The 26117-nt window shown below is 46.9% G+C and overlaps 1 protein-coding gene across 50 annotated transcripts; it reads left to right on the forward strand.

Moving 5' to 3' along the window:
- The first annotated feature begins 868 nt into the window (after positions 1-868).
- On the forward strand, positions 869-25760 carry PIGZ (phosphatidylinositol glycan anchor biosynthesis class Z (Gwada blood group)). 50 transcript variants are annotated; one of them, XM_086400073.1, is made up of 8 exons: positions 869-1085; positions 7263-7367; positions 12198-12479; positions 14335-14597; positions 20292-20566; positions 20643-20726; positions 21351-21558; positions 23886-25760. In XM_086400073.1, exons 7-8 carry the CDS (start codon positions 21435-21437, stop codon positions 25451-25453), a joined length of 1692 nt encoding a protein of 563 aa, XP_086256199.1. In that variant the 5' UTR covers positions 869-1085; positions 7263-7367; positions 12198-12479; positions 14335-14597; positions 20292-20566; positions 20643-20726; positions 21351-21434; the 3' UTR covers positions 25454-25760. The 50 variants fall into 50 exon arrangements, with proteins under 50 accessions (XP_086256199.1, XP_086256386.1, XP_086256162.1 ...); XM_086400260.1 differs by having other exon boundaries at positions 12422-12479; XM_086400036.1 differs by having other exon boundaries at positions 869-1017.
- Positions 25761-26117: the final 357 nt, after the last annotated feature.

The raw sequence follows: 26117 nt of genomic DNA on the forward strand, positions 1-26117 counted from the left end.
AGAGGGTGGGCGTCTCTCCTCCAAGCCAGGACAGCCTCTCAAGAGGCTTCATGCAACACTCTCCCGCTAGGGGGCAGTAGTTACCAGCGACCGCGCTCCGTCCACAGCCCCGGGCGTGGGCAGGGACGCAGAGGGACCCCGGAGGTGACAAGGTGCCCAGTGGCTCACTGAGCTTAGTCCTGGAGCCCATAAGTTGGGGTCGCTCACCCCGCGGAGGGACCGAGAGCGGCAGGCCCAGCGGGTCTCACCTTGGGGGAAGGGAGCCTGAGCTCCAGGGCACACAGTGACCTCCTCCGGCCCTGGCTGTCGGGCAGCCCTGGGCCAGTGACCTGTCCCCCACCTGCGGAATGTAGAGGGCGGAAGCGGCACCCGCCCCTGGCCTGTTTTCAGGGTGCAGGACGCCGCGGCAGTGGCTGCCAAGAAGCTGCGTCTGGGTGAAATTCACCCTGCGTCTCCTGCGCCGCTGCCCAACCCGGCTGGCGGAGCCTCGCCGCTGCGCCAGTCTTTCCCCGACCTGCTCTGCTGGTGGAGCGGGTCGTCTGAGCAGTAGCAAGCCCCACCCACAGAGAACTCAGAGATCGCCCTTTGGAATGACAAAGAAGCATGGCCTAAAACTGTTCTGCTTAATTGTCCCTGTTGCTAAATAGGCGGATCTCCAGGCGTCGCCAAGGAGGGGACTGCTAAGGGGATGAGCTGAAAATCGGGGAGGGGGAGACCAGCCACTGCCCAAGTGCCGTGACCCAAGGGCCACCGGGGATCCTCCCCCAGCCCTGGGGCTACTCCGCCCTGGGTGTGCGGGTCTCCAGCCCCCTCCACCACACCTCCGCCCCGCCTGGCGCACTGCCTGGTTTGCCTAGTTCCCCGGACCAGACCAAGAGGCCGCTTCGCTGAGGACACACCCCGGCTCCAGCCCTTTAGTCCGGGCGGCTCCCGACCCACCCCCTACCCGTGGGGCTCTCGCGGGCCGGGCCGGAGGCCGCCAGCTGGGCAGGTGCAGCCGGGAGCAGCGCGCGCTCGGTGAGTCGCCCGAGCGGCTCTGGAAGAGTTGATGGGGATCAAAGAAGGAGGGAAGGTCAGGGAGGAAGGTGATTGTTTCCGTTTCTATCTTTGCTAGCTGCCTCGAGACCAGCAGAAGCTAGGGGACTCGGGAGGCCGGCTAAGGAGCTACGGCCTCCACGGTTTTAGGGGCAAATTTCTTCAAACTGGGATCCACTGGCTCTGAGCACTGACCTGCCCCAGCCTCTAGGCCATGAGGTTTTCTCAGGAAGGGGAAGGGAGCCAGGGGATATCCTCCACTATGGAGCACTAGCTCTGAACCCAGATAGAGGCCTAGACTTAAATCCTTTCCTACTACTCTGCTGCTGGGGGGTTCTGTAACTTTACTGAGCCTCACTTTCCCCATCTATAAAATGGGGATATAATGCTACCTCCCAGGGTCCCTGTGAAGATGAAATCAAAAGGCAGTGTAAAATGCTACACAGATAAGTCTTCATTTGCCAGAGAAGAATAACTATTTCTGGTCTCATGGGGTGCGCTTTGGGCCAGGCCTATCCTTTCCAAGGGTGAGGGGATGGCCTCCCTGACCAGGAGTCACATGGGAACACAGACAAGAGCCCTGCTGCAGGAGATCCTGCGGCACTCTGGTGAGTGGCTGTCAGGCCTCTGCGTGGGCCGCACAATAGACAAGGACAGTTTTCCTTAAGGAGGACATCCCTCACCAGACCTTCTTCCCAGACACCTTCCCCTAAGAAAACTGAGAACCCCTGTTGAATGAACACCTGAAAACTCCCTGCTACAGAGCCAAGTTCTCATTTTGCAGGTGGGAACTGCAAGGTCAGGGATGGTTACATGATGTTATAAGTTGGTAGAACTACCTTCCTCTCGTCTACTCTCTCTTATGTGTGTTTAATCCTGCGTGCTGCCTTCTCTGTTAAACAAAGGATAAATGTGGGGCCATGTGGGCAGCCAGAGAAGAAGGCACCAGGGTCAGACTGGCATGCTCCCAGGAAAGAGCGCTCTTGCAGGGGTTACTGGGGCTCTCTGGGTCCAGATGAGGATGAAATGCAGCACCAAACAGGAAAATGGACTCAGGAAAGCCACCCTCACTCTCTGAACCTGGGATGGACACTGGAGTTTGGAACAAGACCTTGCCCTATTTTGAGCCAGAGAAGACTATTATTTGTCTGTTGAGCAGGGGCCCCCTTCTCCAACATTTCCTTCCACGCAGTCTTTAAAACCTGCTCCTAATATGGGATCCGGATACGGATCCGGATCCGGAGAGGGCTGAACCTTCAGCTTGCTGCCCTTTCCTGTAAGCAACAATCTGGCAGTTTTGTCAGGAAGAAGTTTAAGTTGGAAGATAACATGCGATGGCTGCCATTCTGGGCCATGCTCCTTCACAGCTGCGTCCCCAGAGCAAGATTCTGCGCATACTGAAAGGTAGGGCACCGAGATCCAGCCCCAGGCCTCTGGACTCAGCGAGAAAGACGAGTCTCTCTGCCCAACCGTCCTGTGCTCTAGCCTCCCTGTGGTGCTCTCTTCCCCAGCCACCTTCCCACTCACCGCTACCCACCCCGCGCCCGGCGCAGTGGTTTCTGCTTCTTTGTACCCCTGCCACTAAAATGGTCTCTCCCTGCTGCCTGCACTCAGACATCCCCGCGCCTCCCCCCGCCCCCCAACCCCGTGCACACGCGCGCTGGCTACCCCTGACTATGGATATCAGGACCCGCTCCCTGCTCTGCAGTCGAATCTCTGCGGCCCTGGCCTTTATTCCAAACCCTCTTGTTCCCTGTCCTCGCAGAGACACGGGCGGGCTGTGGGATTTGCAGGATTTGGAACCCCGCTGGGCAGCTCAGGGTGCTTACTAGCATAAACAGGCTTGCATACTGATGGGGTTTAGGTGGGTAGTTGCCACGCCCCATGCTGTTGGCTCCGCCCCCTGGTGCTGTTGCCCTCCTCCAGCGTGGTCTCAGCCCCGGGAGCCAGCCGCTGGATGAGCAGCGATTGTCTCCTAAAGAACTCCCACACTTGTTAAGTTCAATGCCCTGCGATGTTGCCATCCGCTCCAGGGGAGATCTATCCTTGACCCTCTATCCTTGACCCTAGCCGTGCAGTGGTCCCATCCAGGTGGACTCAAGGGGCTGAGATGAATCCGAATGGATCCCAGATCGGGGGGACCTCAGACAGGACAGAGAAGCAATGAGACAGCACAGTGCAAGGCCTGCCCCAGGATGTTGCAGAAATGGGCTAGGGAGAGCTTCTCAGGGGGTCCAGACAGTTTGTTTAATCCATCTTCACGACAGCTCTGAGGTAGGGTTATACTCATTTTACAGATAAATAATACATTGGAGTTGAGAGACTAAGTGCTCTTTCACCATGACAGAGCAAGAATTTGAAACTAGGTTGGTTCAGTGCCAAAGCTTGTCTTAACCTCCATATTTTAAGGGTATCCTGCAAAGGGAGCAATGTGAGCAAAGAATAGAGGAGGAGACTACAGAAAAAGGTCATGTTTCTGGAGCACCGAGCTCTGTACACAAAGAGGTGAGAGTGGAGGCTGGAGAGATTGCTGAGGACCTTGGAGAGCCTTGGAAGTCATAATCAGCAATGTGGACTTGGTCCTGAGGGTGGTGAGGGGCTGACCCCCCCACCCCCCTTCAGAGGTTTTATACAGGAGAGTCACGCACGCTCTCTGGGTGCAGTTAGGAGTGTGGGTTCAGGTGGGAGAGGAAAAGCAGAAAAATTAGTGTGGTCTACTTTAGACCATCTTGCTTCTCAATATTTTATTATGCACACATAGAAAATGATTTGTTTTTAAGATGGAAGATGACCCTTGAGTCTCTGGACTCAATACCTGGATAAACTAGTTCCCTCTCTGCTGCAGGGAACACGGGGGTGGGGCGGGGGGGGGGGCGTAGGGCAAGTCATTGGGAAATGATATGTTCTTTTTGGCTGCCCTGTGTTTGAGGGAAGTGCAGAAGCCTAACAGGAAGTGGATTAGATTTCTGGAGTCAGACTGGGTCCAACTCCTACTTGCATCAGTCTCCTCAGTTGGTTGCTTTGAGTAAAAAAACTTAATCTCTCTAAACCTATTCTTTCATCTGTAAGATAGGGATAAGAATAGAATTTTAGGGTTGTGATGAGAGTAAAATGAGATAACGTACTGTGCCCGGAGCATGAAAGTTGCTCAGTCTGACTCTTTGTCAGTTTTACAGTATGAAAATCCATGCCAGAATTACATGGAATAGTCCATAGTCCATGTAATTCTCCAGGTCAGAATACTGGAGTGGGTAGCCGTTCCCTTCTCCAGAGGATCTTCCCAACTGAGAGATCAAACCCAGGTTTCCCACATTGCAGGTGGATTCTTTAACAGCTGAACCACCAGGGAAGCCCCAGAATACTGGAGTGGGTAGCCTATTCCTTCTCCAGTGGATCTTCCAAACCCAGGAATCGAACCAGGGTCTCCTGCATTGCAGATTCTTTACCAGCTGAGCTACCAGGGAAGCCCCTGCCTGGAGCATAAGTATCTTAAAATGGCAATTCTATTATTTTTTTAATTTATTATTAGTAAATCTGAATCTCAGGAAAAACAATTTCTGAAGTCATCAAAAGGAAATGGAAATCATGAAAATAAATGAGATGCCCCAAAGAGTGTGGATGATGAAGAGGAAGTACTTCGTGGACAGTAGTGGACAGAGGAAGAGGCGCCTAAGAAGAAATGGTCAGAGGAAAAGAAGGAAAGCCATCAATCAGAGCCTGGTGTCATAGAAGCCACACACATGACGTAGCTACACGGCCAATCCTCTGTCTCACTTCCTCCTTCTAATAGAACCTGATGTTGTTAGGGAAAGCCCTCTTCTCTGGATGTCTGTGTGCCTTAAAGGTGGCAGCCAAGTGCCCCAACTTCAAACCAGGAAATGGGTCCTCAATGGAAATCCCATTTCCCTTGCCACTGATTGGTTTAGGAAGGTGTATCTGCTACCCTTCTGGCCAATGGGACTTAGTGAAAAGTCAGGTGGGGGACATCTAGAAATGATTCCTTTGATTTAAAGAGATGTACATGCAAATCAAAACCATAATAAATACCAGTTCACATCCACTAGGATGACTAGAATTTAAAAAGCCAGATAGCAACAAATGGTCATGATTTGGGAAATTCAGAGTCCGTACTGATGGTGGGAAGCACTTGGAAAAGAACCTGGCTGTCTGTCAAATGACTAAACACAAAGTTAACATGTGACCCAGCAGTTCCACTCCTAGACATATGCCACGGGAAATGAAACTGTGTTTCCACACAGAACCTTCTAGGCAAGTGCTTATAGCAGCAGCATTCACGATATCTAGAAGTTCAACTCAAATAGTCATCAACAGATGAATGGATACACAAATGTGGCATAGCCATAGAATAGAATAGCACTTGGCTATTTGGGGAAGGAAATGGCAACCCACTCCAGTGTTCTTGCCTGGAGAGTCCCAGGGACGGGGGAGCCTAGTGGGCTGCCGTCTATGGGGTCGCACAGAGTCGGACACGACTGAAGCAACTTAGCAGCAGCAGCAGCATAAAAAAGGAAATCAGTACTGATACCTGCTACAACATGGATGAACCTTGGAAACATTCTAAGTGAGAGAAGCCAGCCACCAAAGACCACATACTATATGACTCCATTCATATGAAAGTCCAGAACAGGAAACCTATAGAGACAGAAAATAGATTAGTCGGGGCTTAGGGCTGGGGTGGTAAGCAGGGGAATGGGATATGAGGTTTCTTCTTGGAGGTAAATATTCTGAAGATGATGATAATGATTACACATATCTGTGAATATACTAAAATCACAGAACTATATACATTAAATGAATTGTATGCATGTTATATGTCAATAAAACTATTTTAAAAGAAGCAACAACAAAAAAAGACATGCATAAAAAACACAGACTCTTCTCCACATTGTCTTGTTTAGATGGGATGGCTGGAAGGGCACCAGCCATCTTGCTGCCCGCGTGAGGGTGATGTCTACATAACAAGACAGGCAGAATCACAAAGATCACCGAGAAGCCCAAAGGAACCTTGGCAGCAGCAAACTCTGCTCGTCTTGTTATGTGACGTGATAAATTGTTTACACCGTTTTGAGTCAGAGTTTTTGTTGATATTCTCCAACAATCATGTACTTTTTAATCCCCAAGGAGTTTCATATAGGAAAACAGTTGCTTATGAAAACTTCAGAGGTGCTGGATGGGCAGGCTCAAGCTGACCCTCCAGGAACGTCTCCTAGAAGCTGCAAAACTGACCCATTGTTGGAGCTACTACCTTTGTCCCCCTGTCAGGAGGGTGGGACACAGGAAGCCACTCCTGCAATGATTAAGTTCAAGGACACAGAGCAAACACAACATTGTAAATCAACTATACTCCAATAAATCATTTTTTTAAAAAGAAACACAACGTATTACTTGTGACCTCGGAATCAGCAATGGGGCTGTGACCTCATAACCCAAAGATCTTTGCTCCCTGTCAGCACCCTAACGAAGCTGGTGAGTGAAACTGGAGTGCTGATTGAGAAAACTTACCCGCCTCCTTGACCTTACCACCAGAAGAAAGCAGTGCAGCAGGAGGATGGCCTCCACTCGACTCCACCTTCTGGATGTCTCCTATCTAAGGCCCAACTCCTACTTCCATCTCAGATCTCTCCTCTGAAGTCATTTTTCCTTCTGCCGGATATATATTTGTGTATACGTCTACATGTGTGTATATATGTATGCTGCTGCTGCTGCTGCTAAGTCGCTTCAGTTGTGTCCGACTTTGTGCGACCCCATAGACGGCAGCCCACTAGTCTCCTCTGTCCCTGGGATTCTCCAGGCAAGAACACTGGAGTGGGTTGCCATTTCCTTCTCCAATGCATGAAAGTGAAAAGTGAAAGTGAAGTCGCTCAGTCGTGTCCGACTCTAGCGACCCCATGGACTGCAGCCTACCTGGCTCCTCCATCCATGGGATTTTCCAGGCAAGAGTACTGGAGTGGGGTGCCATTGCCTTCTCTGTGTATATATATATCTCCTTTCAAATGTCCTAGGATCTTCTTGTGAAGGTCTTTCAGTTTTGGTTTACCTGAAAATACCTTTGTTTTGTCCTCATTCTTGAATTTTTTTTTTCCTAGACAAAGAAGATAGACTGGTAGTTATTTTCTCTTCTTTTTTCTTTTATCTATTTGCTTTAGTTCTTGGGGGAAGGAAGGCAGCATACATCTGGACAATTTGACTGTTCTCTTTCCCCACAGTGTGGACCAGATTGCAAGGTGGAGCCTAGGGACCAGAGCTCTTCCAACACAGACACAGCAGATGAAAGCACAGTGATGGGACACGTGGTCAAGGGGGAAAAGCAGGTGAGTGTGGGATGGAGTTTCCCTGGTGTGGCAGAGCTGGTCATTGGCCAAGAAGCTCTGGGTGGTCTCGGGATAAGCACAAGGGGAGGGTGTACTTCTCAGAGCCACAGCCCAGGAGAATACGTCCCTGGCCCCAGGAAGGCACAAGCAGCGCCCACACAGCCCCTGCCTAACCGACCTGTAACTGTTTTCTTTCAGCGTATAAATATTCTCTTTCATGAAGGCCTGCTGCCTACAGCCACTTTTGATACCAAGTGGCCAGAGTTCAGTTTGGGGATTTCTCTGGTGATCCAGTGGCTAAGACTCTGTGCTCCCAATGCAGAGGGCCCAAGTTCAATCCCTGGTCATGGAACTAGATCCCACATACCATAACTAAAGATCCCACATGCCGCAACTAAGATCCAGTGCACCCAAATAAATAAATATTATAAAATAATAAAAATAAAATCTTAATCAAAAACACAAATGCTTCAACCATAAACCATTAGTTGAAGAAGAAATTACAATGGAATTAGAAAATATTTAGAATCAAAAGCTGATGAAAATATTATATAACAAAACATGTGGGATGCAGTTAATATAGTATTCAGAGAAAATGTATAGCCATAAATATTTCTCATAAGAAAATAAGCTCAAAAATGAGTGAGCTCAAAAGTCTCAAAATTAATGAGCTAAGTGTCCATATCAAAATAATACCCCAAAAAGTAAAAGGGAGATAAAACTAAATATAAGAAAAAATTAATTTTAAAAAGATGAACAAGCCAGAAGCTGATTTTTCAAAAATATTCATAACATTGACAAAATTCTGGTGAAAATGATTAAGAGATAAAAAACGAAGGCACAGATAATCAATATTAGGCATAGCACAACCAGAAAAGGATACTTGTCATGCAATAAATATAAAAAATATATAAAGAATTCCTATACATGGTAAGAAGAAGACAGCCAATGGTTCAAAAGGAATTCCATAGAAGGAACACCCTTTCACAAACATTTGAAAAGGTGTTGAGGACTTCCCTCGTGGCCCAGTGATGAGGACTCTGCTTTCCCACTGCAGTGGGCACATGCTCAATCCCTGGTCAGGGAACTAAGATCCTGTGTAGCCAAAAAAGAAAAGGTTAGTAATCAGGGAAATACATGCTAATACCTACAAGATTCACAAAATCAAATATCAGACAATACAAAATATAAACGAGCATATGAAACAGGGGCTCTCCACTATCTGCTTTGGGAAACAGCCTTGTTTGATGAAGCTAAAAGTGTGCATACCCATATATATCTTTTGCCTAAAACATTATATTTTTTCTTAATCTTACTGAAAATATTATTTCTTTTCTGAATTCTTTCTTCCTTTAACTACAACATCTTCATTTTAATATAAAATTTATCCTCCTTATTTTCTCATAATAATGAAATTTGACTTTTTCTTTTAAAGTGGAGATTTAGCCCCTCATCTAGTTGATCTTAAACATTTTAGTATCATGATTGTATTAAAATATACTGAGGACCCCCAAAGAGCTTTTTATGTGAGGTGTAGCTATTGCTATTTACCATATTAGAAATTAAAACTGAGAAATATTTTTAAAGATAAAGTATGCATACCCTATGACTCAGAGATTCCAATTCTAGGTATGTACTTCAGAGAACTCTTGAATAAGAATCTTACAGGAGTGTTATTAAGAATAAAAAAGAAAAAGCTTGTAAACCCCTGGCAATAACCTAGCTGGTAAATAACAGTAGAAGGGTAAGTAAGCTTTAGTATATTCACCAGTAGAATACATATAACAATGAAAGGAACTGCAGCTTCAGAGAACAACCTGGTGAATACTGTTATCAAATGTTGAATAAAAAAAGCAAGTTATCAATGAGTTACATAAAGAATTACCCTATTAATCTAAAATTCAAACACAGTTATAAACACTGAATTATTTACAGTGTGATGGTCAGTTTTTTTGTGTCCACTTGGCTAGGCTAGAGTTCCCAGTTATTCAATCAAATACTAAGTGTTGCTGTGAAGGTATTTTGTAGATGCATAAAAGCCCATAATCAGTTGATTTTAAGTAAGGGGGAAAGTGAAGTGAAAGTGAAGTCGCTCAGCCGTGTCAGACTCTTTGCGACCCCATGGATTGTAGCCTATCAGACTCCTCCATCCATGGGATTTTTCAGGCAAGAGTGCTGGAGTGGATTGACATTTCCTTCTCCAGGGGATCTTCCCAACCCAGGAATCGAACCCCGGTCTCCCGCATTGCAGGCAAACGCTTTACCGTCTGAGTCACTAGGGAAGCCCAAGTAAGGGGGATTATTCCAATAATAATCTGTATAGACCTGATGCAATCATTTGAAAGGCTTTCAGAGCAGAACCAAGGTTTTCCTGAGTAAGAAGAAACTCTCCACAGTGGACTGCAGCTTCAACTTCTGCCCAGAAGTTGCAGCCTGCCTTTCCTAATGGCCTGCCCTACAGATTTCAGACTTTCCTAGCCAGCCCCACAAACGCATAAGCCAATTCATTGCAATAAATCTTAAAACTGGTCTCCTACTGATTCTCTTTCTCTGGTTGACCCTTGACTTTTGGATTTTGGTACTGGAGGTGGTTCTGGAGGAGTAGAATTTTTTTTTAATTTATTTATTTGGCTACATTGGGTCTTAGTTGTGGCAGAGGGGATCTTTTCAGTTTAGTTCAGTCATTCAGTCATGTCCAACTCTTTGTGACCCCCATGGACTGCAGCATACCAGGCTTCCTTGTCCATCACCAACTCCCAGAGTTGCTCAAACTCATGTCCAATGAGTCAGTGATGCCATCCAACCATCTCATCCTCTGTTGTCCCCTTCTCCTCCTGCCTTCAATCTTTCCCCAGCATCAGGGTCTTTTCAAATGAGTCAGTTCTTTACATCAGGTGGCCAAAGTATTGGAGCTTCACCTTCAGCATCAGACCTTCCAATGAATATTCAGGACTGATTTCCTTTAGGATTGACTGGTTTGATCTCCTTGCAGTCCAAGGGACTCACAAGAGTCTTCTCCGACACCACAGTTCAAAGCATCAATTCTTTGGTGCTCAGCCTTCTTTATGGTCCAACTCTCACATCCATACATGACTACTGGAAAAAAGCCATAGCTTTGACTATGCAGAGCTTTGTCAGTAAAGTAATGTCTCTGCTTTTTAATATGCTGTCTAAGTTTGTTGTAGCCTTTCTTTCAAACAGCAAGCATCTTTTAATTTCATGGCTGCAGTCACCATCCACAGTGATGTTGGGGCCCAAGACAATAAAGTCTGTCACTGTTTCCATTGTTTCCCCATCTATTTGCCATGAAGTGATGGGACTGGATACTGGGATGTGAACTCTGAATTGCAGCATGTGGGATTTAGTTTCCAGCAGGAAATTACCCTAGAGGAACAGAATCTTAAGGCTGAATTCTCTGAACACATCCTGGATTTTCTGGAACTGGATCTGTAGTCTGATTAGAGTTCAAGGCACTAATGACTCTTTCACATGGTAAAGAGGGTACTGGTAGTCCATGGAGGGATGATACTAGAAACATGAAAAATATTGCTGTTGGATACTCCAGGCAAGGTTTTGAGTGATGTTCAAACATTTTAGTTAAACTAAATAGTATAATGAGAGTGCCTGGTAGTTCCTAACTGCTGGACAAAATGGGAAAAGAAAAGATGAGCTCATGACTTCAAATTCCCAGCTCAAGATCCTCATAAAATGACCCCCAAACTTGCTGAAAAACAAACCCAGTATCTCACCCAGTGAGTGGCTGAGTTACAAGGCAAATTAAATTCCCAGTCTCAATGGTATCTACTGTTAAAAGGAGGGCATTGACTGGGAAGAGATGGGATACTGTTGGAATGAGAACAAATTGGAAGACCCTGACAGAGATGGGGATGTTGAGTCCCTGAATTCTGATGAGACTATTTGACCAGTACTAATGCATCTGAGGGGATTAACTCTGCATTGAAAACTGTAATGGCCTCCCTGAAGCAGCTGCTTTGCAAGACGGTGCTGTTCCTCCTCAGGACCCTCCCCCACCACTCCCTTTGCTTCTAGATCTATCATTAGACTCAGGCAAGTCCCAGCACGACCCTAAAGGTCGTGTACCAAGTGTAACCCACAGGGAGGTGTGCTCTACACCAAAGGCTGCACGATTTTCCCAGTTGAGCAGACAGACAGCCAGTGAATATATAATTTAATGTCAGAGTGGAATCACTGTGCAAGACCTGCTCCCCAGCCCCAGGAGGGGCAGAGGACACACTTCACCAGCAAAGGAATGACATCCCTCCCACCCCTGCAGCCTCACCCCACCAAGCCAGGCAAAGATGAGAAGGGCCATGACTCATCTTTACCAGTACTTTTCCGAGTCCCTCTGATCAGACCAGTGTGTCATGTGCTCCACCCTGAACCAATCAATGTGGGCAGTGGGATGGCAAATGTTATTTGACTTAAACCTTTCAGGATCTATGCCTGGGTCTGGGGATGGAATTAAATCCCAAGCCACATAGCTGAAAATAGGTGATAGAGGGTGAGGAGTGCAAGTTCTGAATGTGAATTCTAAGTGCTATTATCCAGAAGGGGGAATAGATGGTGAGCATTAAACAGGATGAATTTCCTGTCACTGCAGAAGGAAAACAGAACAGACTCGGGACCCAGGCTTGTTCTGTAACTACTCACAGCAGAGCAGGGCAGGCTGGTTTCTGTGCTCCCAGTCAGGTAATGGATTTGGTATTTTAATCTAATCATGCGGTAAAAGTTCTTTACTTAGAGAAAAGCTCCAAACCCATGCTAAATGTATCTTGACAATTGGACTAAAGCAAATCCTGTTTATTTTAGTAGTCAGTAGAAGTGCTGGAGGAGACCGAGGAGAGCATGTGACCCATGAGCTGGACTCTGGCCACTGGAGGCCCCTAACCCCCTCCCCATTGGAATGTGTGTTCTGCTTGCCTTCCTCACGCCAGAAACTGCCCAAGAACAGAACTCTGATAGTCCTGTGGTGCTGAGACCGTCTGGACAGTGTATATAACAGAGCCCAGTTCAGTCCTCTGTGTAAACTTTAGGATTCTGGCAGGCGGTGTGTGGAGGTCTGTTATCCTGCAGCCACCCAAGACAAGCCTGGTAAGTAGGTTCTCTTTGCTTCTTAAACCTGCCACCTACCAATCTCCAGTGGTCTACCTCTTTCTTCAGGGCTTCCCTGGTGGCTCAGCTGGTAAAGAATCCTCCTGCAATGTGAGAGACCAGGGTTCGATCCCTGGGTTGGGAAGATCCCGTGGAGAAGGGAATGGCAATGCACTCCAGTATTCTGGCCTGGAGAATTCCATGGACCGTATAGTCCATGGGGTTGCAAAGAGTGGGAAATGACTGAGCAACTTTCACTTCACTTCACTTTACCTCTTTCTTCAGGCTTTCCAGGCCCCTTCACCTTCAGAAGCTCCTAAGGACACTGTGAACTAACACCTAGGTGTCTGGAGCAGCTTTATTATTTGTGCCTCAACTGAAAATAATACTAGCAGTCTCCCATCAGTCGCTTACACACGTGGAGTCTGCATGCTAAGTGCCCACCGTGCGTGCGTGTGTGCATGCATGCTCAGCTGTGTCCGACTCTTTGTGGCCCTACGGACTGTAGCCCGCCAGGCTCCTCTGTCCATAGAATTTTCCAGGCAAGAATACTGGAGTGGGTTGCCATTTCCTACTCCAAGGAAATCTTCCCAACCCAGGGATTGAACTGGCATCTCTTGCATATCCTGCATTGGCAGGTGGATTCTGTACCACTGACCACCATGCATCAGCTCTCAAATCTCCCTCAACTCTATGAGCTTAATATTATCATCTGACTTTGTCAATGAGGAGTCTGAGGTTAGGGATATAGGCAGCTTGTCCAAGGCAACAAGCTACCTAAGGGCAGAGTTGGGATCTTAGCCAGGCCTGCAGGCCTGCAAAGTTTGTCCTCTGTGATGGACATTGTGCTTCTTCCCTACCCCTGTCTCCACCGCAAGTCCCTGCACTGTCCTGCAGTATCATACTGGCTGTTAATGAAAAATATATATATATATATTGATTAAACCTTTACATCCCAGTACTAAGTTTGACCTCATCTTCTATCTGAAAGATATCTGACTTCCCTGGTGGCTCAGACGGTAAAGCATCTGCCTGAAATGTGGGAGACCCGTGTTCGATCCCTGGGTCGGGAAGATCCACTGGAGAAGGCAATGGCACCCCAGTCCAGTACTCTTGCCTGGAAAATCCCAAGGACAGAGGAGCCTGGTAGGCTACAGTCCACGGGGTCACAAAGAGTCGGACATGACTGAGCGACTAAACTTTATTTTCTTTCTTTTCTATCTGAAAACTCTAAAAGTCAGGATATTCACTGGCTCTGGAAAAATAGTCTGTACCATTCAGTTGTAAAGTTCAAGCTGAGGCCCCAAAACTTATATTTTAAGCTCTGTGAGGTTTCAGTATCAGGAGGCTCCTGGTCGGCATCTGCCAGATTCCTGTTCTGTTGCTTCACTTTGTCTTGTCTCCTCTGTTGTGACTTGATATCACACCTGTGAACAATAGCTGTTTAAGTTCAAGCTTTAAAATATCGAAGCCAGGGAGCAGTTACCATATGTTTTTCTGGAGGAGTAACAAACAGACCTGTTTTTTGTCAGACCTGTTTTTCTGTTCACCCGAGATGGTACACTCTGCCTCTGGCAGAGGCGTGGGTTGGCCGTGGCCTGCTGCAGGGTTGGGGCGTTGAGTGCTGCAGCGCATGCAAGGGACCTTTTGAAGGAGGTCACCATCATCTTCATTACCCCCACCATGTTTGGTTTCAGGTCAAACAATAAGAGGGGAACAGAGCCCTGCCCATCAACAGGAAATTGGGTTAAAGATTTACTGAGCATGGCCCCGCCCATCAGAATAAAACCCAGTTTCCCCCAGTCAGTCTCACCCATCAGGAAGCTTCTATAAGCCTCTTATCCTTATCTTTCAGGGGGCAGACAGAATGAAAACCACAATAACAGAAAACTAATCAAACTGATCACATGGACCACAGCCTTGTCTAGCTCAGTGAAACTATGAGCCATGCCGTGTAGGGCCACACAAGACAGACCAGTCCTGGTGGAGAGTTCTGCACAAATGCGGTCCACTGGAGAATGGAATGGCAAACCACTTCAGTATTCGTACCTTGAGAACCCCATGAACAGTATGAAAAGGCAAAAAGATAGGACGCTGAAAGATGAACTCCCCAGGTTGGTAGGTGTCAGTATGGTACTGGAGAAGATAATTTCTCCAAACTGGAGAAATAATTCCAGAAAGAATGAAGAGATGAAGCCAAAGAGAAAACAATGCCCAGTTATGGATGTGACTGGTGATGGAAGTAAAGTCTGATGCTATAAAGAACAATATTGCATCAGATCAGGTCAGATCAGATCAGTCGCTCAGTCATGTCCAACTCTTTGCCACCCCATGAATTGCAGCACACCAGGCCTCCCTGTCCATCACCAACTCCCGGAATTCACTGAGACTCACGTCCATCAAGTCAGTGATGCCATCCAGCCATCTCATCCTCTGTCGTCCCTTTCTCCTCCTGCCCCCAATCCCTCCCAGCATCAGAGTCTTTTCCAATGAGTCAACTCTTCGCATAAGGGGGCCAAAGTACTGGAGGTTCAGCTTTAGCATCATTCCTTCCAAAGAAATCCCAGGGCTGATCGCCTTCAGAATGGACTGGTTGGATCTCCTTGCAGTCCAAGGGACTCTCAAGAGTCTTCTCCAACACCACAGTTCAAAAGCATCAATTCTTTGGCGCTCAGCCTTCTTCACAGTCCAACTCTCACATCCATACATGACCACAGGAAAAACCATAGCCTTGACTAGACGAACCTTTGTTGGCAAAGTAATGTCTCTGCTTTTCAATATGCTATCTAGGTTGGTCATAACTTTCCTTCCAGGGAGTAAGCATCTTTTAATTTCATGGCTGCAGTCACCATCTGCAGTGATTTTGGAGCCCAAAAAATAAAGTCTGCCACTGTTTCCACTGTTTCCCCATCTATTTCCCATGAAGTGATGGGACCAGATGCCATGATCTTCGTTTTCTGAATGTTGAGCTTTAAGCCAACTTTTTCACTCTCCACTTTCATTTTCATCAAGAGGCTTTTGAGTTCCTCTTCACTTTCTGCCATAAAGGTGGTGTCATCTGCATATCTGAGGTTATTGATATTTCTCCTGGCAATCTTGATTCCAGCTTGTGTTTCTTCCAGTCCAGCGTTTCTCATGATGTACTCTGCATATAAGTTAAATAAACAGGGTGACAATGTACAGCCTTGACATACTCCTTTTCCTATTTGGAACCAGTCTGTTGTTCCATGTCCAGTTCTAACTGTTGCTTCCTGACCTGCATACAAATTTCTCAAGAGGCAGATCAGGTGGTCTGGTATTCCCATCTCTTTCAGAATTTTCCACAGTTTATTGTGATCCACACAGTCAAAGGCTTTGGCATAGTCAATAAAGCAGAAATAGATGTTTTTCTGGAACTCTCTTGCTTTTTCAATGAGCCAGAAGATGTTGGCAATTTGATCTCTGGTTCCTCTGCCTTTTCTAAAACCAGCTTGAACATTAGAAAGTTCACGGTTCACATATTGCTGAAGCCTGGCTTGGAGAATTTTGAGCATTACTTTACTAGCATGTGAGATGAGTGCAATTGTGCAGTAGTTTGAGCATTCTTTGGTATTGCCTTTCTTTGGGATTAGAATGAAAACTGACCTTTTCCAGTCCTGTGGCCACTGCTGAGTTTTCCAAATTTGCTGGCATACTGAGTGCAGCACTTTCACAGCATCATCTTTCAGGATTTGGAATAGCTCAACTGGAATTCCATCACCTCCACTAGCTTTGTTCATAGTGATGCTTTCTAAGGCCCACTTGACTTCACATTCCAGGATGTCTGGCTCTAGGTGAGTGATCACACCATCATGATTATCTGGGTCGTGCGGATCTTTTTTGTACAGTTCTTCTGTGTATTTTTGCCATCTCTTCTTAATATCTTCTGCTTCTGTTACCATTTCTGTCCTTTATTGAGCTTCTGTTACCATTTCTGTCCTTTATTGAGCTCATTTTTGCATGAAATGTTCCTTTGGTATCTCTGATTTTCTTGAAGAGATCCCTAGTCTTTCCCATTCTGTTGTTTTCCTCTATTTCTTTGCATTGATTGCTGAGGAAGGCTTTCTTATCTCTTCTTATCTCTTTCTTATCTTATCTTTCTTTCTTTCTTATCTCTTGCTATTCTTTGGAACTCTGCATTCAGATGTTTATATCTTTCCTTTTCTCCTTTGCTTTTCGCTTCTCTTCTTTTCACAGCTATTTGTAAGGCCTCCCCCGACAGCCATTTTGCTTTTTTGCATTTCTTTTCTATGGGAATGGTCTTGATCCCTGTCTCCTGTACAGTGTCACGAACCTCATTCCATAGTTCTTCAGGCACTCTTATCTATCAGATCTAGTCCCTTAAATCTATTTCTCACTTCCACTGTATAATCATAAGGGATTTGATTTAGGTCATACCTGAATGGTCTAGTGGTTTTCCCTACTTTCTTCAATTTAAGTCTGAATTTGGCAATAAGGAGTTCATGGTGAGAGCCACAGTCAGCTCCTGGTCTTGTTTTTGCTGACTGTATAGAGCTTCTCCATCTTTGGCTGCAAAGAATATGAAAAGGCAAAATGATAGGATACTGAAAGAGAAACTCCCCAGGTCAGTAGGTGCCCAATATGCTACTGAAGATCAGTGGAGAAATAACTCCAGAAAGAATGAAGGGATGGAGCCAAAGCAAAAACAATAGCCAGCTGTGGATGTGACTGGTGATAGAAGCAAGGTCCAATGCTGTAAAGAGCAATATTGCATAGGAACCTGGAATGTCAGGTCCATGATACAAGGCAAATTGGAAGTGGTCAAATAAGAAATGACAAGAGTGAATGTCAACATTCTAGGAATCAGCGAACTGAAATGGACTGGAATGGGTGAATTTAACTTAGATGACCATTATATCTACTACTGTGGGCAGGAATCCCTCAGAAGAAATGGAGTGGCCATCATGGTCAACAAAGGAGTCCGAAATGCAGTACTTGGATGCAATCTCAAAAATGACAGAATGATCTCTGTTCGTTTCCAAGGCAAACCATTCAATATCACAGTAATCCAAGTCTATGCCCCAACCAGTAACGCTGAAGAAGCTGAAGTTGAATGGTTCTATGAAAACCTACAAGACCTTTTAGAACTAACACCCAAAAAAGATGTCCTTTTCATTATAGGGGACTGGAATGCAAAAGTAGGAATTCAAGAAACACCTGGAGAAACAGGCAAATTTGGCCTTGGAACACGGAATGAAGCAGGGCAAAGACTAATAGAGTTTTGACAAGAAAATGCACTGGTCATAACAAACACCCTCTTCCAACAACACAAGAGAAAACTCTATACATGGACATCACCAGATGGTCAACACTGAAATCAGATTGATTATATTCTTTGCAGCCAAAGATGGAGAAGCTCTATACAGTCAGCAAAAACAAGACCAGGAGCTGACTGTGGCTCACACCATGAACTCCTTATTGCCAAATTTAGACTGAAATTGAAGAAAGTAGGGAAAACCACTAGAGCATTCAGGTATGACCTAAATCAAATCCCTTATGATTATACAGTGGAAGTGACAAATAGATTCAAGGAATTAGATCTGATAGACAGAGTGTCTGAAGAACCATGGACAGAGGTTCATGACATTGTACAGGAGGCAGTGATCAAGACCATCCCCAAGAAAAAGAAATGCAAAAGGGCAAAATGGTTGTCTGAGGAGGCCTTAAATAGCTGAGAAAAGAAGAGAAGCTAAAGGCAAAGGAGAAAAGGAAAGATACACCCATTTGAATGCAGAGTTCCAAAGAATAGCAAGGAGAGGTAAGGAAGCCTTCTTCAGAGATCAATGCAAAGAAATAGTTAAAAACAATAGAAAGGGAAAAACTAGCGGTCTCTTCAAGAAAATTAGAGATACCAAGGGAACATTTCATGCAAAGATGGGCACAATAAAGGACAGAAATGGTATTTATAAATACCATTATAAAGGACCTAACAGAAGCAGAAGATATTAAGAAGAGGTGGCAAGAATACACAGAAGAACAATACAAAAAAGATCTTCCTGACCCAGATAACCACCACGATGGTGTGATCACTCAACTAGAGCTAGACATCCTGGAATGCAAAGTGAAGTGGGCCTTAGGAAGCATCACTACAACAAAGCTAGTAGAGGTGATGGAATTCCAGTTGAGCTATTTCAAATCCTGAAAGATGATGCTGTGAAAGTGCTGCACTCAATATGCCAGCAAATTTGGAAAACTCAGAAGTGGCCACAGGACTGGAAAAGGTCAGTTTTCATTCCAATTCCAAAGAAAGGCAATGCCAAAGAATGTTCAAACTACTGCACAATTGCACTCATCTCACATGCTAGCAAAGAAATGCTCAAAATTCTCTAAGCCAGGCTTCAATAGTACATGAACCAAGAACTTCCAGACATTCAAGCTGGATTTAGAAAAAGCAGAGGAACCAGAGATCAAATTGCCAATGTCCATTGAATCATTGAAAAAGCAAGAGAATTCCAGAAAAACATCTACTTCTTGTTTATTGACTACGTCAAACCCTTTGACTATGTGGATCACAACAAACTGTGGAAAATTCTTAAAGAGATGGTAAATTCTTAAACAGACCACCTTACCTGCCTCCTGAGAAATCTGTATCCAGGTCAAGAAGCAACAGTTAGAACTGGACATAGAACAACAGACTGGTTCCAAATTGGGAAAGGAGTATGCCAAGGTGGTATATTGTCACCCCGCTTATTTAAATGCAAAGTACATCATGTGAAATGCCGGGCTGGATGAAACAGCTGGAATCAAGATTGATGGGAGAAATATCAATAACCTCAGATATGCAGATGACACCACCCTTATGGCAGAAAGTGAAGAAGAACTAAGGAGCCTCTTGATGAAAGTGAAAGAGGAGAGTGAAAAAGCTGGCTTAAAACTCAACATTCAAAAAAGGAAGATCATGGCATCCAGTCCCATCACTTCATGGCAAATAGATGGGAAAACAATGGAAACAGTGAGAGACTTTATTTTTTGGGGCTCCAAAATCACTGCCGATGGTAACTGCAGCCATAAAATTAAAAGATGCTTGCTCCTTGGAAGAAAAGCTATGGCCAAACTAGATAGCATATTAAAAAGCAGAGACATTACTTTGCCGACAAAGGTCCATCTAGTTAAAGGTATGGTTTTTCCAGTAGTCATGTATGGATGTGAGAGGTGAACCATAAAGAAAGCTGAGTGCCGAAGAATTGATGCTTTTTGAACTATGGTGTTGGAGAAGACTCTTTAGAGTCTTTGCACTGCAAGGAGATAAAACCAGTCAATCCTGCAGGAAATCAGTCCTGAATATTCATTGAAAGGACTGATGCTGAAGCTGAAACTCCAATACTTTGGCCACCTGATGCGAAGAACAGACTCCTTGGAAAAGACCCTGATGCTGGGAAAGATTGAAGGCAGGAGGAGAAAGGGATGACAGAAGATGAGATGGTTGGATGGCATCACCGATTCATTGGACGTAAGTGTGAGCAAGCTCTAGGAGTTGGTGATGGACAGGGAAGCCTGGCATGCTGCATTCCATGGGGGCCTCAGAGAGCGACTGAACTGAATGAACAAACACATTGTCAGACTTTTTTTTCTGTTCACCTGTGATGATACACTGGTGTTGATGAAAAGGTCCATCGTGCAGTCAACTCAGATTCCCACTGATCTTTGAGTCAAGGGAGTGAGAATCCCCATCAGAAAGAGTCCATTTGGGTTGGTTTAACAAGATACCACAGACTTATAAACAACATAACCTACACTTACGGCTTATTAACAACATAACCTTATTTCTCACAGTTCTGGAGGCTGGAAGTCTGAGATTACGGTTCTGGCATAATGAGGGCCTTCTTCCCGGTTCACAGTCAGCAACTTCTCACTATATCCTCACTATGTGGTGGAAGGAGTGAGAGAGCTCTTTTATAAATGCCTGGTGTCTCATAGGACCACTAATCTTCATGAGGGCTCCATCCTAATGACCTAAGCAGCTTCTGAAGGCCCCACTTCCTGACATCATTACATCAGAATTTCAACATATAAATTTGGGAAGCACTGTTTCCTTCACCTTCCAAAAGGTGGGTTCCAAGGTGTATGAAATTTGGAGGGAGTAAACTGGAGTCAATGAAGTCAAATGTAGTTCATTTTTTGCAGAGAAATGGGTGGAATCCATTGAAGTTCCTAAGTTTTCAGAACTCTAAGAACCAGGCTGCCATGCTTGCTTGTAAATAGGAGCTGGTGAGTAGAATGGGGCTGGAGACCCAGATTTGGAAGGTACTTTAATCCTACTTGCAAGTATTGTATTTAGACACTTAACAAATATGGTTAGCAAGTAATCAGATTACTCAACAGAGGCCTCAGTTTCCCCATATGTAAAATGCAATAATAAGACTCACTATCTCACTATTGGAGAAGGCACTGGCACCCCACTCCAGCACTCTTGCCTGGAAAATCCCATGGACAGAGGAGCCTGGTAGGCTGAGTCCATGGGTCAGGAAGAGTTGGACACGGCTGAGCAACTTCTTTCACTTTTCACTTTAATGCATTGGAGAAGGAAATGGCCACCCACTCCAGTGTTCTTGCCTGGAGAATCCCAGGGACAGGGGAGCCTGGTGGGCTGCCGTCTGTGGGGTCGCGCAGAGTCGGACACGACTGAAGTGACTTAGCAGCAGCAGCAGCCTCTCAGACTGTGGAAAGGATTAAATGAGATATGCATGTAAAGTTCCTGGATTTAGCAGGCACTTAGTAAACAGCAGCTATTATTATTAAGATTTTTATTGTGTGTAGACCCATTTTGAGTTTGTTCAGACAACCAAACGTGTGATTTACATTACAATAACTAACAAATGTTATCCTTGGCAGATGTAGAGCTGTGGAACCAGAATAGCATCTGCAGCAGCTGAAGTCATTCTACACTCTGGCCCAGTGTCCCTGCAGCAATTTGATATGGAGATAGAAGCCAGGGTGCTGTGGGGCAGCCTTGGCCTGCTCCGCCTGGTGTGGTGTCTCCTTCCACAGACAGGCTACGTGCACCCAGATGAGTTCTTCCAGTCTCCAGAGGTCATGGCAGGTAAGCTTCCCATGTGTGGTTAAGATAAGTTTGTGCAGCAAAGTCTGGTCGAGGAGCTGGTTGGTTATTTAGAGCATGCGTGAATGTTCAATTGTATCTGACTTTGCAACCCCCACCAGGCTCCTCCGTCCATGGAATTTCCTAGGTAAGAGTGCTGGAGTGGGTGGCCATTTCCTTCTTGAGGGAATCTTCCCAACCCAGGCATCAAACCTGTGTCTCCTGCATTGGCAAGCGAATTCTTTACCAACTGTGCCACCTGGGAAGCCCCTGGATATTTAGTTCAGAGGGAGAAAAATGTCTGTGCAAATGAGCAGTAAATCCACAAGCCTCTCTGGCATAAGAATTTGAGAGTAGGAACTTCACATCTCCTTCCTGAGGGGCGACACTGACCTTCTAAATATTACCAATGAAATGCCAGCCTCTTTGATGTTTTCCTGCTTATACCAACAGTACAGGTTTTCAGAACAAAAGCTGTTTGCGGCTTCTTAGTGGAAGGATTTCAAAGTTGGGCTTCCCCAGTGGTTGGGGAAGCCTATACAGGGCTGTGACATAATAATGAAACTTTGTTTCTGTAGGTTCATGTGATGTCTGAGGGAGCTCAGACCTAGACTGCTCACTTGTTAGAACTTCGCTTCTAGGTGGAATAGGACACATCATTAAGACAGTTGCCAGAAATCTTGAGGCTTTTCAGATGCTGTGGTCACCAGCTTTCTTCCTCATGGCTCAAGATGTCTACTTGAGCTCCAGCCATCAGGTTAAACACCAGGTCTTTCCCACCACCAGAAAAGAGATAGGCATTCCTACTGTCTTTAAGGGCATATTTTGAAAGTCACATACTTTTTGCTCATTTTCATTTTATTGGTCAGAATATGTCATGTGACCACACCTAGCTACAAAGGGATGCTAAAAAATATAGTCTGTATATCTGACCACATGCCCAGCTAAAGAGACTAAGGATGAAGGAAGAAATGGATATTAAGGAGGTATCAGTCCTTTCTGCCATAGACCTCAACAGGTGGATTTGTTTTTAAAGTTGAAAAGTCCAGTCTTATTAGTTTTTTAACCATATTTATTTTTTCTTGCTGGGTCTTCACTGCTTCACGGGCATTTTTCTCTAGTTGTGGTGAGCGGGGATATTTAGTTATGGTGCGAGGGCTTCTCATTGAGGTGGCTTCTCTTGTTGCAAAACACAGACTCTATGGTGTGAGGGCTTCAGTAGTTGTGACACATGGACTCAATAGTTGTGGCCCGCAGGCTTAGTTGCTCCACAGCATGTGGGATCTTCCTGGATTGGGGATTGAACCCATGTCTCCTGCACTGACAGGCAGATTCTTTACCACTGAGCCACCAAGGAAGCCCAGGTCCAGTCTTCTTTTCCACCCCATTTTAACCTGAGCCAGCAAAAAGCAGCCGGATGATCTGACCCGAGACTTTATTTTTTCTCTTTCACCTTCTGACATAGAACTGCCAAAAGGCTGGACGAATAGGAGGAGAAGCAAAGAGCCTTAAACAACCCGTAGTGTTATCAAGTGGGAGATGTTGTGAGACCTGGAGCTAAGATGCAGAAATTAAGGTTTTTCCCTCATCCCCACTCCAAGCTCTGTGACAGTGGGGTACAGAGTCACAGACTAGCCCCACACAGGAAGTAATTTTAATTACAGGTGTATTCGTTTTAAAAACTAGGAATCCTAGATAAAACTAGTAACCTTAGACCATAAGCACAGTTGCTCACTCCCTTCCGCACTCTCACACTGCCTGTCCTGGAGGACGATCATGATCACAGAGATGCGTTTTTGACTCTGGAGACCTTAGAGCGCCAAGAAGAGGAATGGAGCCTCCCCCTGCTCCTCCTCACACACGCTGTCCAGAGTGCAGTGTTACCTTGCTTCCTAGGCGCGGGGCTGCACAGCAGACCATCACAGGCCTAGCAGCTTAACCCTGGAGTTCCATCCCAGCAGCCCCTGCCGCATGACGGTCTTCCCACTGCTGACCTGGAAGCTCACAGTTCTGTAAGTCAGAAGTCCCACCCAGGCTCCCTGCTCAGGGTATCACACGGTGTGGGCTGGGCTAGTTCTTGTCTCTTCAGCACCAGCTGAAGATGACTCTGGTCTTAAGGGTTCCTGTGGCTTTTGTCACACCATCCGGGTGCTCTCCCTGCCTTGGGGCCAGCGGTCCCCTACGACATCACCTACTCTCAGGAGTGGACTCTGTCAGCTTCACAGCCCCAGGGTTGTGTGGGGCACAGACAGTCCTGGGGGCCGTGCTGGGGTTTGGTCTACCATGTTCTTGAGCTGAGATCTGGCTTACCCCTCCTCCTCTTTCTGCAGGGGACGTCCTAGGCGTTGAGGCCGCCCGGCCCTGGGAGTTTCACCCCAGCAGCCCCTGCCGCACGGCGGTCTTCCCACTGCTGACCTCTGGCTCTGCCTTCTGGCTCCTCAGGCTCTGGGAAGAGTGGGGGCCATGGCCGGGCGCGGTGAGTGGCTACTTGCTGCTGGTGGGGCCCCGACTCCTCCTCACCGCCCTCTCCTTTGCCCTGGACCTGGCCGTGTACCACCTGGCTCCAGGCTGGGGGGCGGAGCGCTGGAATGCCCTGCTCCTGCTGTCCGGGTCCTACGTCACCCTGGTCTTCTACACAAGGACCTTCTCCAACGCCATCGAGGGACTGCTCTTCGCCTGGCTGCTGGTACTGGTGTCCCCCAGGGCGGCCAGGAGCCGCACACCTAGGAAGCCCGCTCCAGGCCCGCGGTGGCATGGCTGGCTTCTTGGGGGCCTTGTGGTGGCTGGCTTCTTCAACCGGCCCACCTTTCTGGCCTTTGCTCTGGTCCCCCTCTTCCTCTGGGGCACTTGCGGAGCCACAGATCCCAGCTTCAAGTCGCTGACCCAGCAAGCCCTGACTCTGCTCCCGGGGGCAAGCCTCACTGCAGTGGCGTTTGTGGCTGTGGACAGCTGGTACTTCTCTGGTCCATCTAGACCCAGCACCCTTGTCCTTACACCTGCCAACTTCTTGCGCTACAACCTGGATCCGGTGAACCTGGCAAGGCATGGCACACATGCAAGGCTCACTCACCTGGCTGTCAACGGCTTCCTGCTCTTTGGGATGCTGCACGCCCATAGCCTGCAGGCCGCGTGGCAGCAGCTGCGGGCTGGCCTGCAGGCCTTTGCCCAGATGGGCTTCCCAAGGACACTGGAAGCCTGGAGCCCACGGCCCAGCCCCAGGTCTCTCCTCCTGCTCTTCTACTTTGTGCCCCTTGCCCTGCTATCTGCCTTTAGCCACCAGGAGGCTCGGTTCCTGATTCCCCTCCTGGTGCCCCTTGTCCTGCTCTGTAGTCTGCAGACCCAGCCAGCCCCCTGCAGGGGCACTCTGGCCCTCTTCAACGTCCTGGGTGCCCTCTTCTTCGGGTGTCTGCACCAGGGGGGCCTTGTGCCTGGCCTGGGGCACCTGGAGCGGGTGGTTCATGCCCCTGAGCCCCTGCGTGTACCCACCCACTTCACACTCGTCTTCACCCACACCTACATGCCCCCCCGGCACCTCCTGCACCTCCCAGGCTTGGGCTTGCCAGTGGACGTGGTGGACATGGGTGGGGCTGAGGACTGGGTCCTGTGCCAAGCCCTGAACAACTTCACCAGACACGCAGCCTGCCAAGCGGCTGGGGGACCGTGGCTCTGCCGTCTGTTTGTGGTGACCCCTGGTACCACCAGGCCAGCCGTGAGGAAGTGCCGCTTCCCACTCAAGAGTGAGACACTCATCTTTCCCCACCTGACCCTGGAAGACCCACCAGCCCTGTCCTCTCTGCTGAGCAGTGCTTGGAGAGACCATCTCAGCCTTCATATCCTGGAGCTGGGGGAGAAGCCTGACAATATGACACAGAAGCCACTGCCCAAGACTCAGCCCTAGCTGAGGGCCCCTTTCCACCTCTAAGTGTTGGCTGGACTGGGACAGAGCCTGATTCTTTTCCTTTCCTTTCCCTTCCAGAATCCCCACCACTGCCTCTCCTGTGCACAGCCTTTGACTGTTCCACCTCCTGGGTAAACTGACATCCACTTCCCCTCAAAAACCAAAGAAATGATCAGTCATGGTCCTGATGCCAAGGTCCCCAAAGAACCTAATGTAATCAGTGACGCCAAATGCCTATTCCTGCCCTATTCCTTCCAGTCACTGTGATGTTTTAAACAAATAAATCGCACCTGATTGTGAAAGGAGACAGCAATCTCCTAATGACATTCCTGAATGACTTCTCCGAAAGCTTCCAGGATGCCTTACCTCTTGCTGTCATGACAACCCTTTGGCCTCCTAGATACCTGGAAGGAGGCAGTGTATTGATACTCAAAAGAAGGTAGCTCAGATTCAGGAGGCCTAGTTCGAGTCTCCAGTCTTCTACACATTGGCTACATGCTCTAAGAAAGCCCCTTCCCCTAACCCAGCCTGTTTTCCAGCCTGCACAATGGTCTCTGAGGTGTCTGCAAGCTAACACTGTGTTGTTCCTGGGTCTACAGTGCAAGTTCCTTCCCAAAACTCTGTAAGCATAGAAGTGGGTGTGGTGTATTTAATGGCACTTTGG

Source organism: Bos grunniens, chromosome 1, assembly GCF_055505025.1.
Source record: "Bos grunniens cultivar Pamir isolate PY7600 chromosome 1, Bosgru_T2T1.0, whole genome shotgun sequence".
Classification (NCBI taxonomy): domain Eukaryota; kingdom Metazoa; phylum Chordata; class Mammalia; order Artiodactyla; family Bovidae; genus Bos; species Bos grunniens.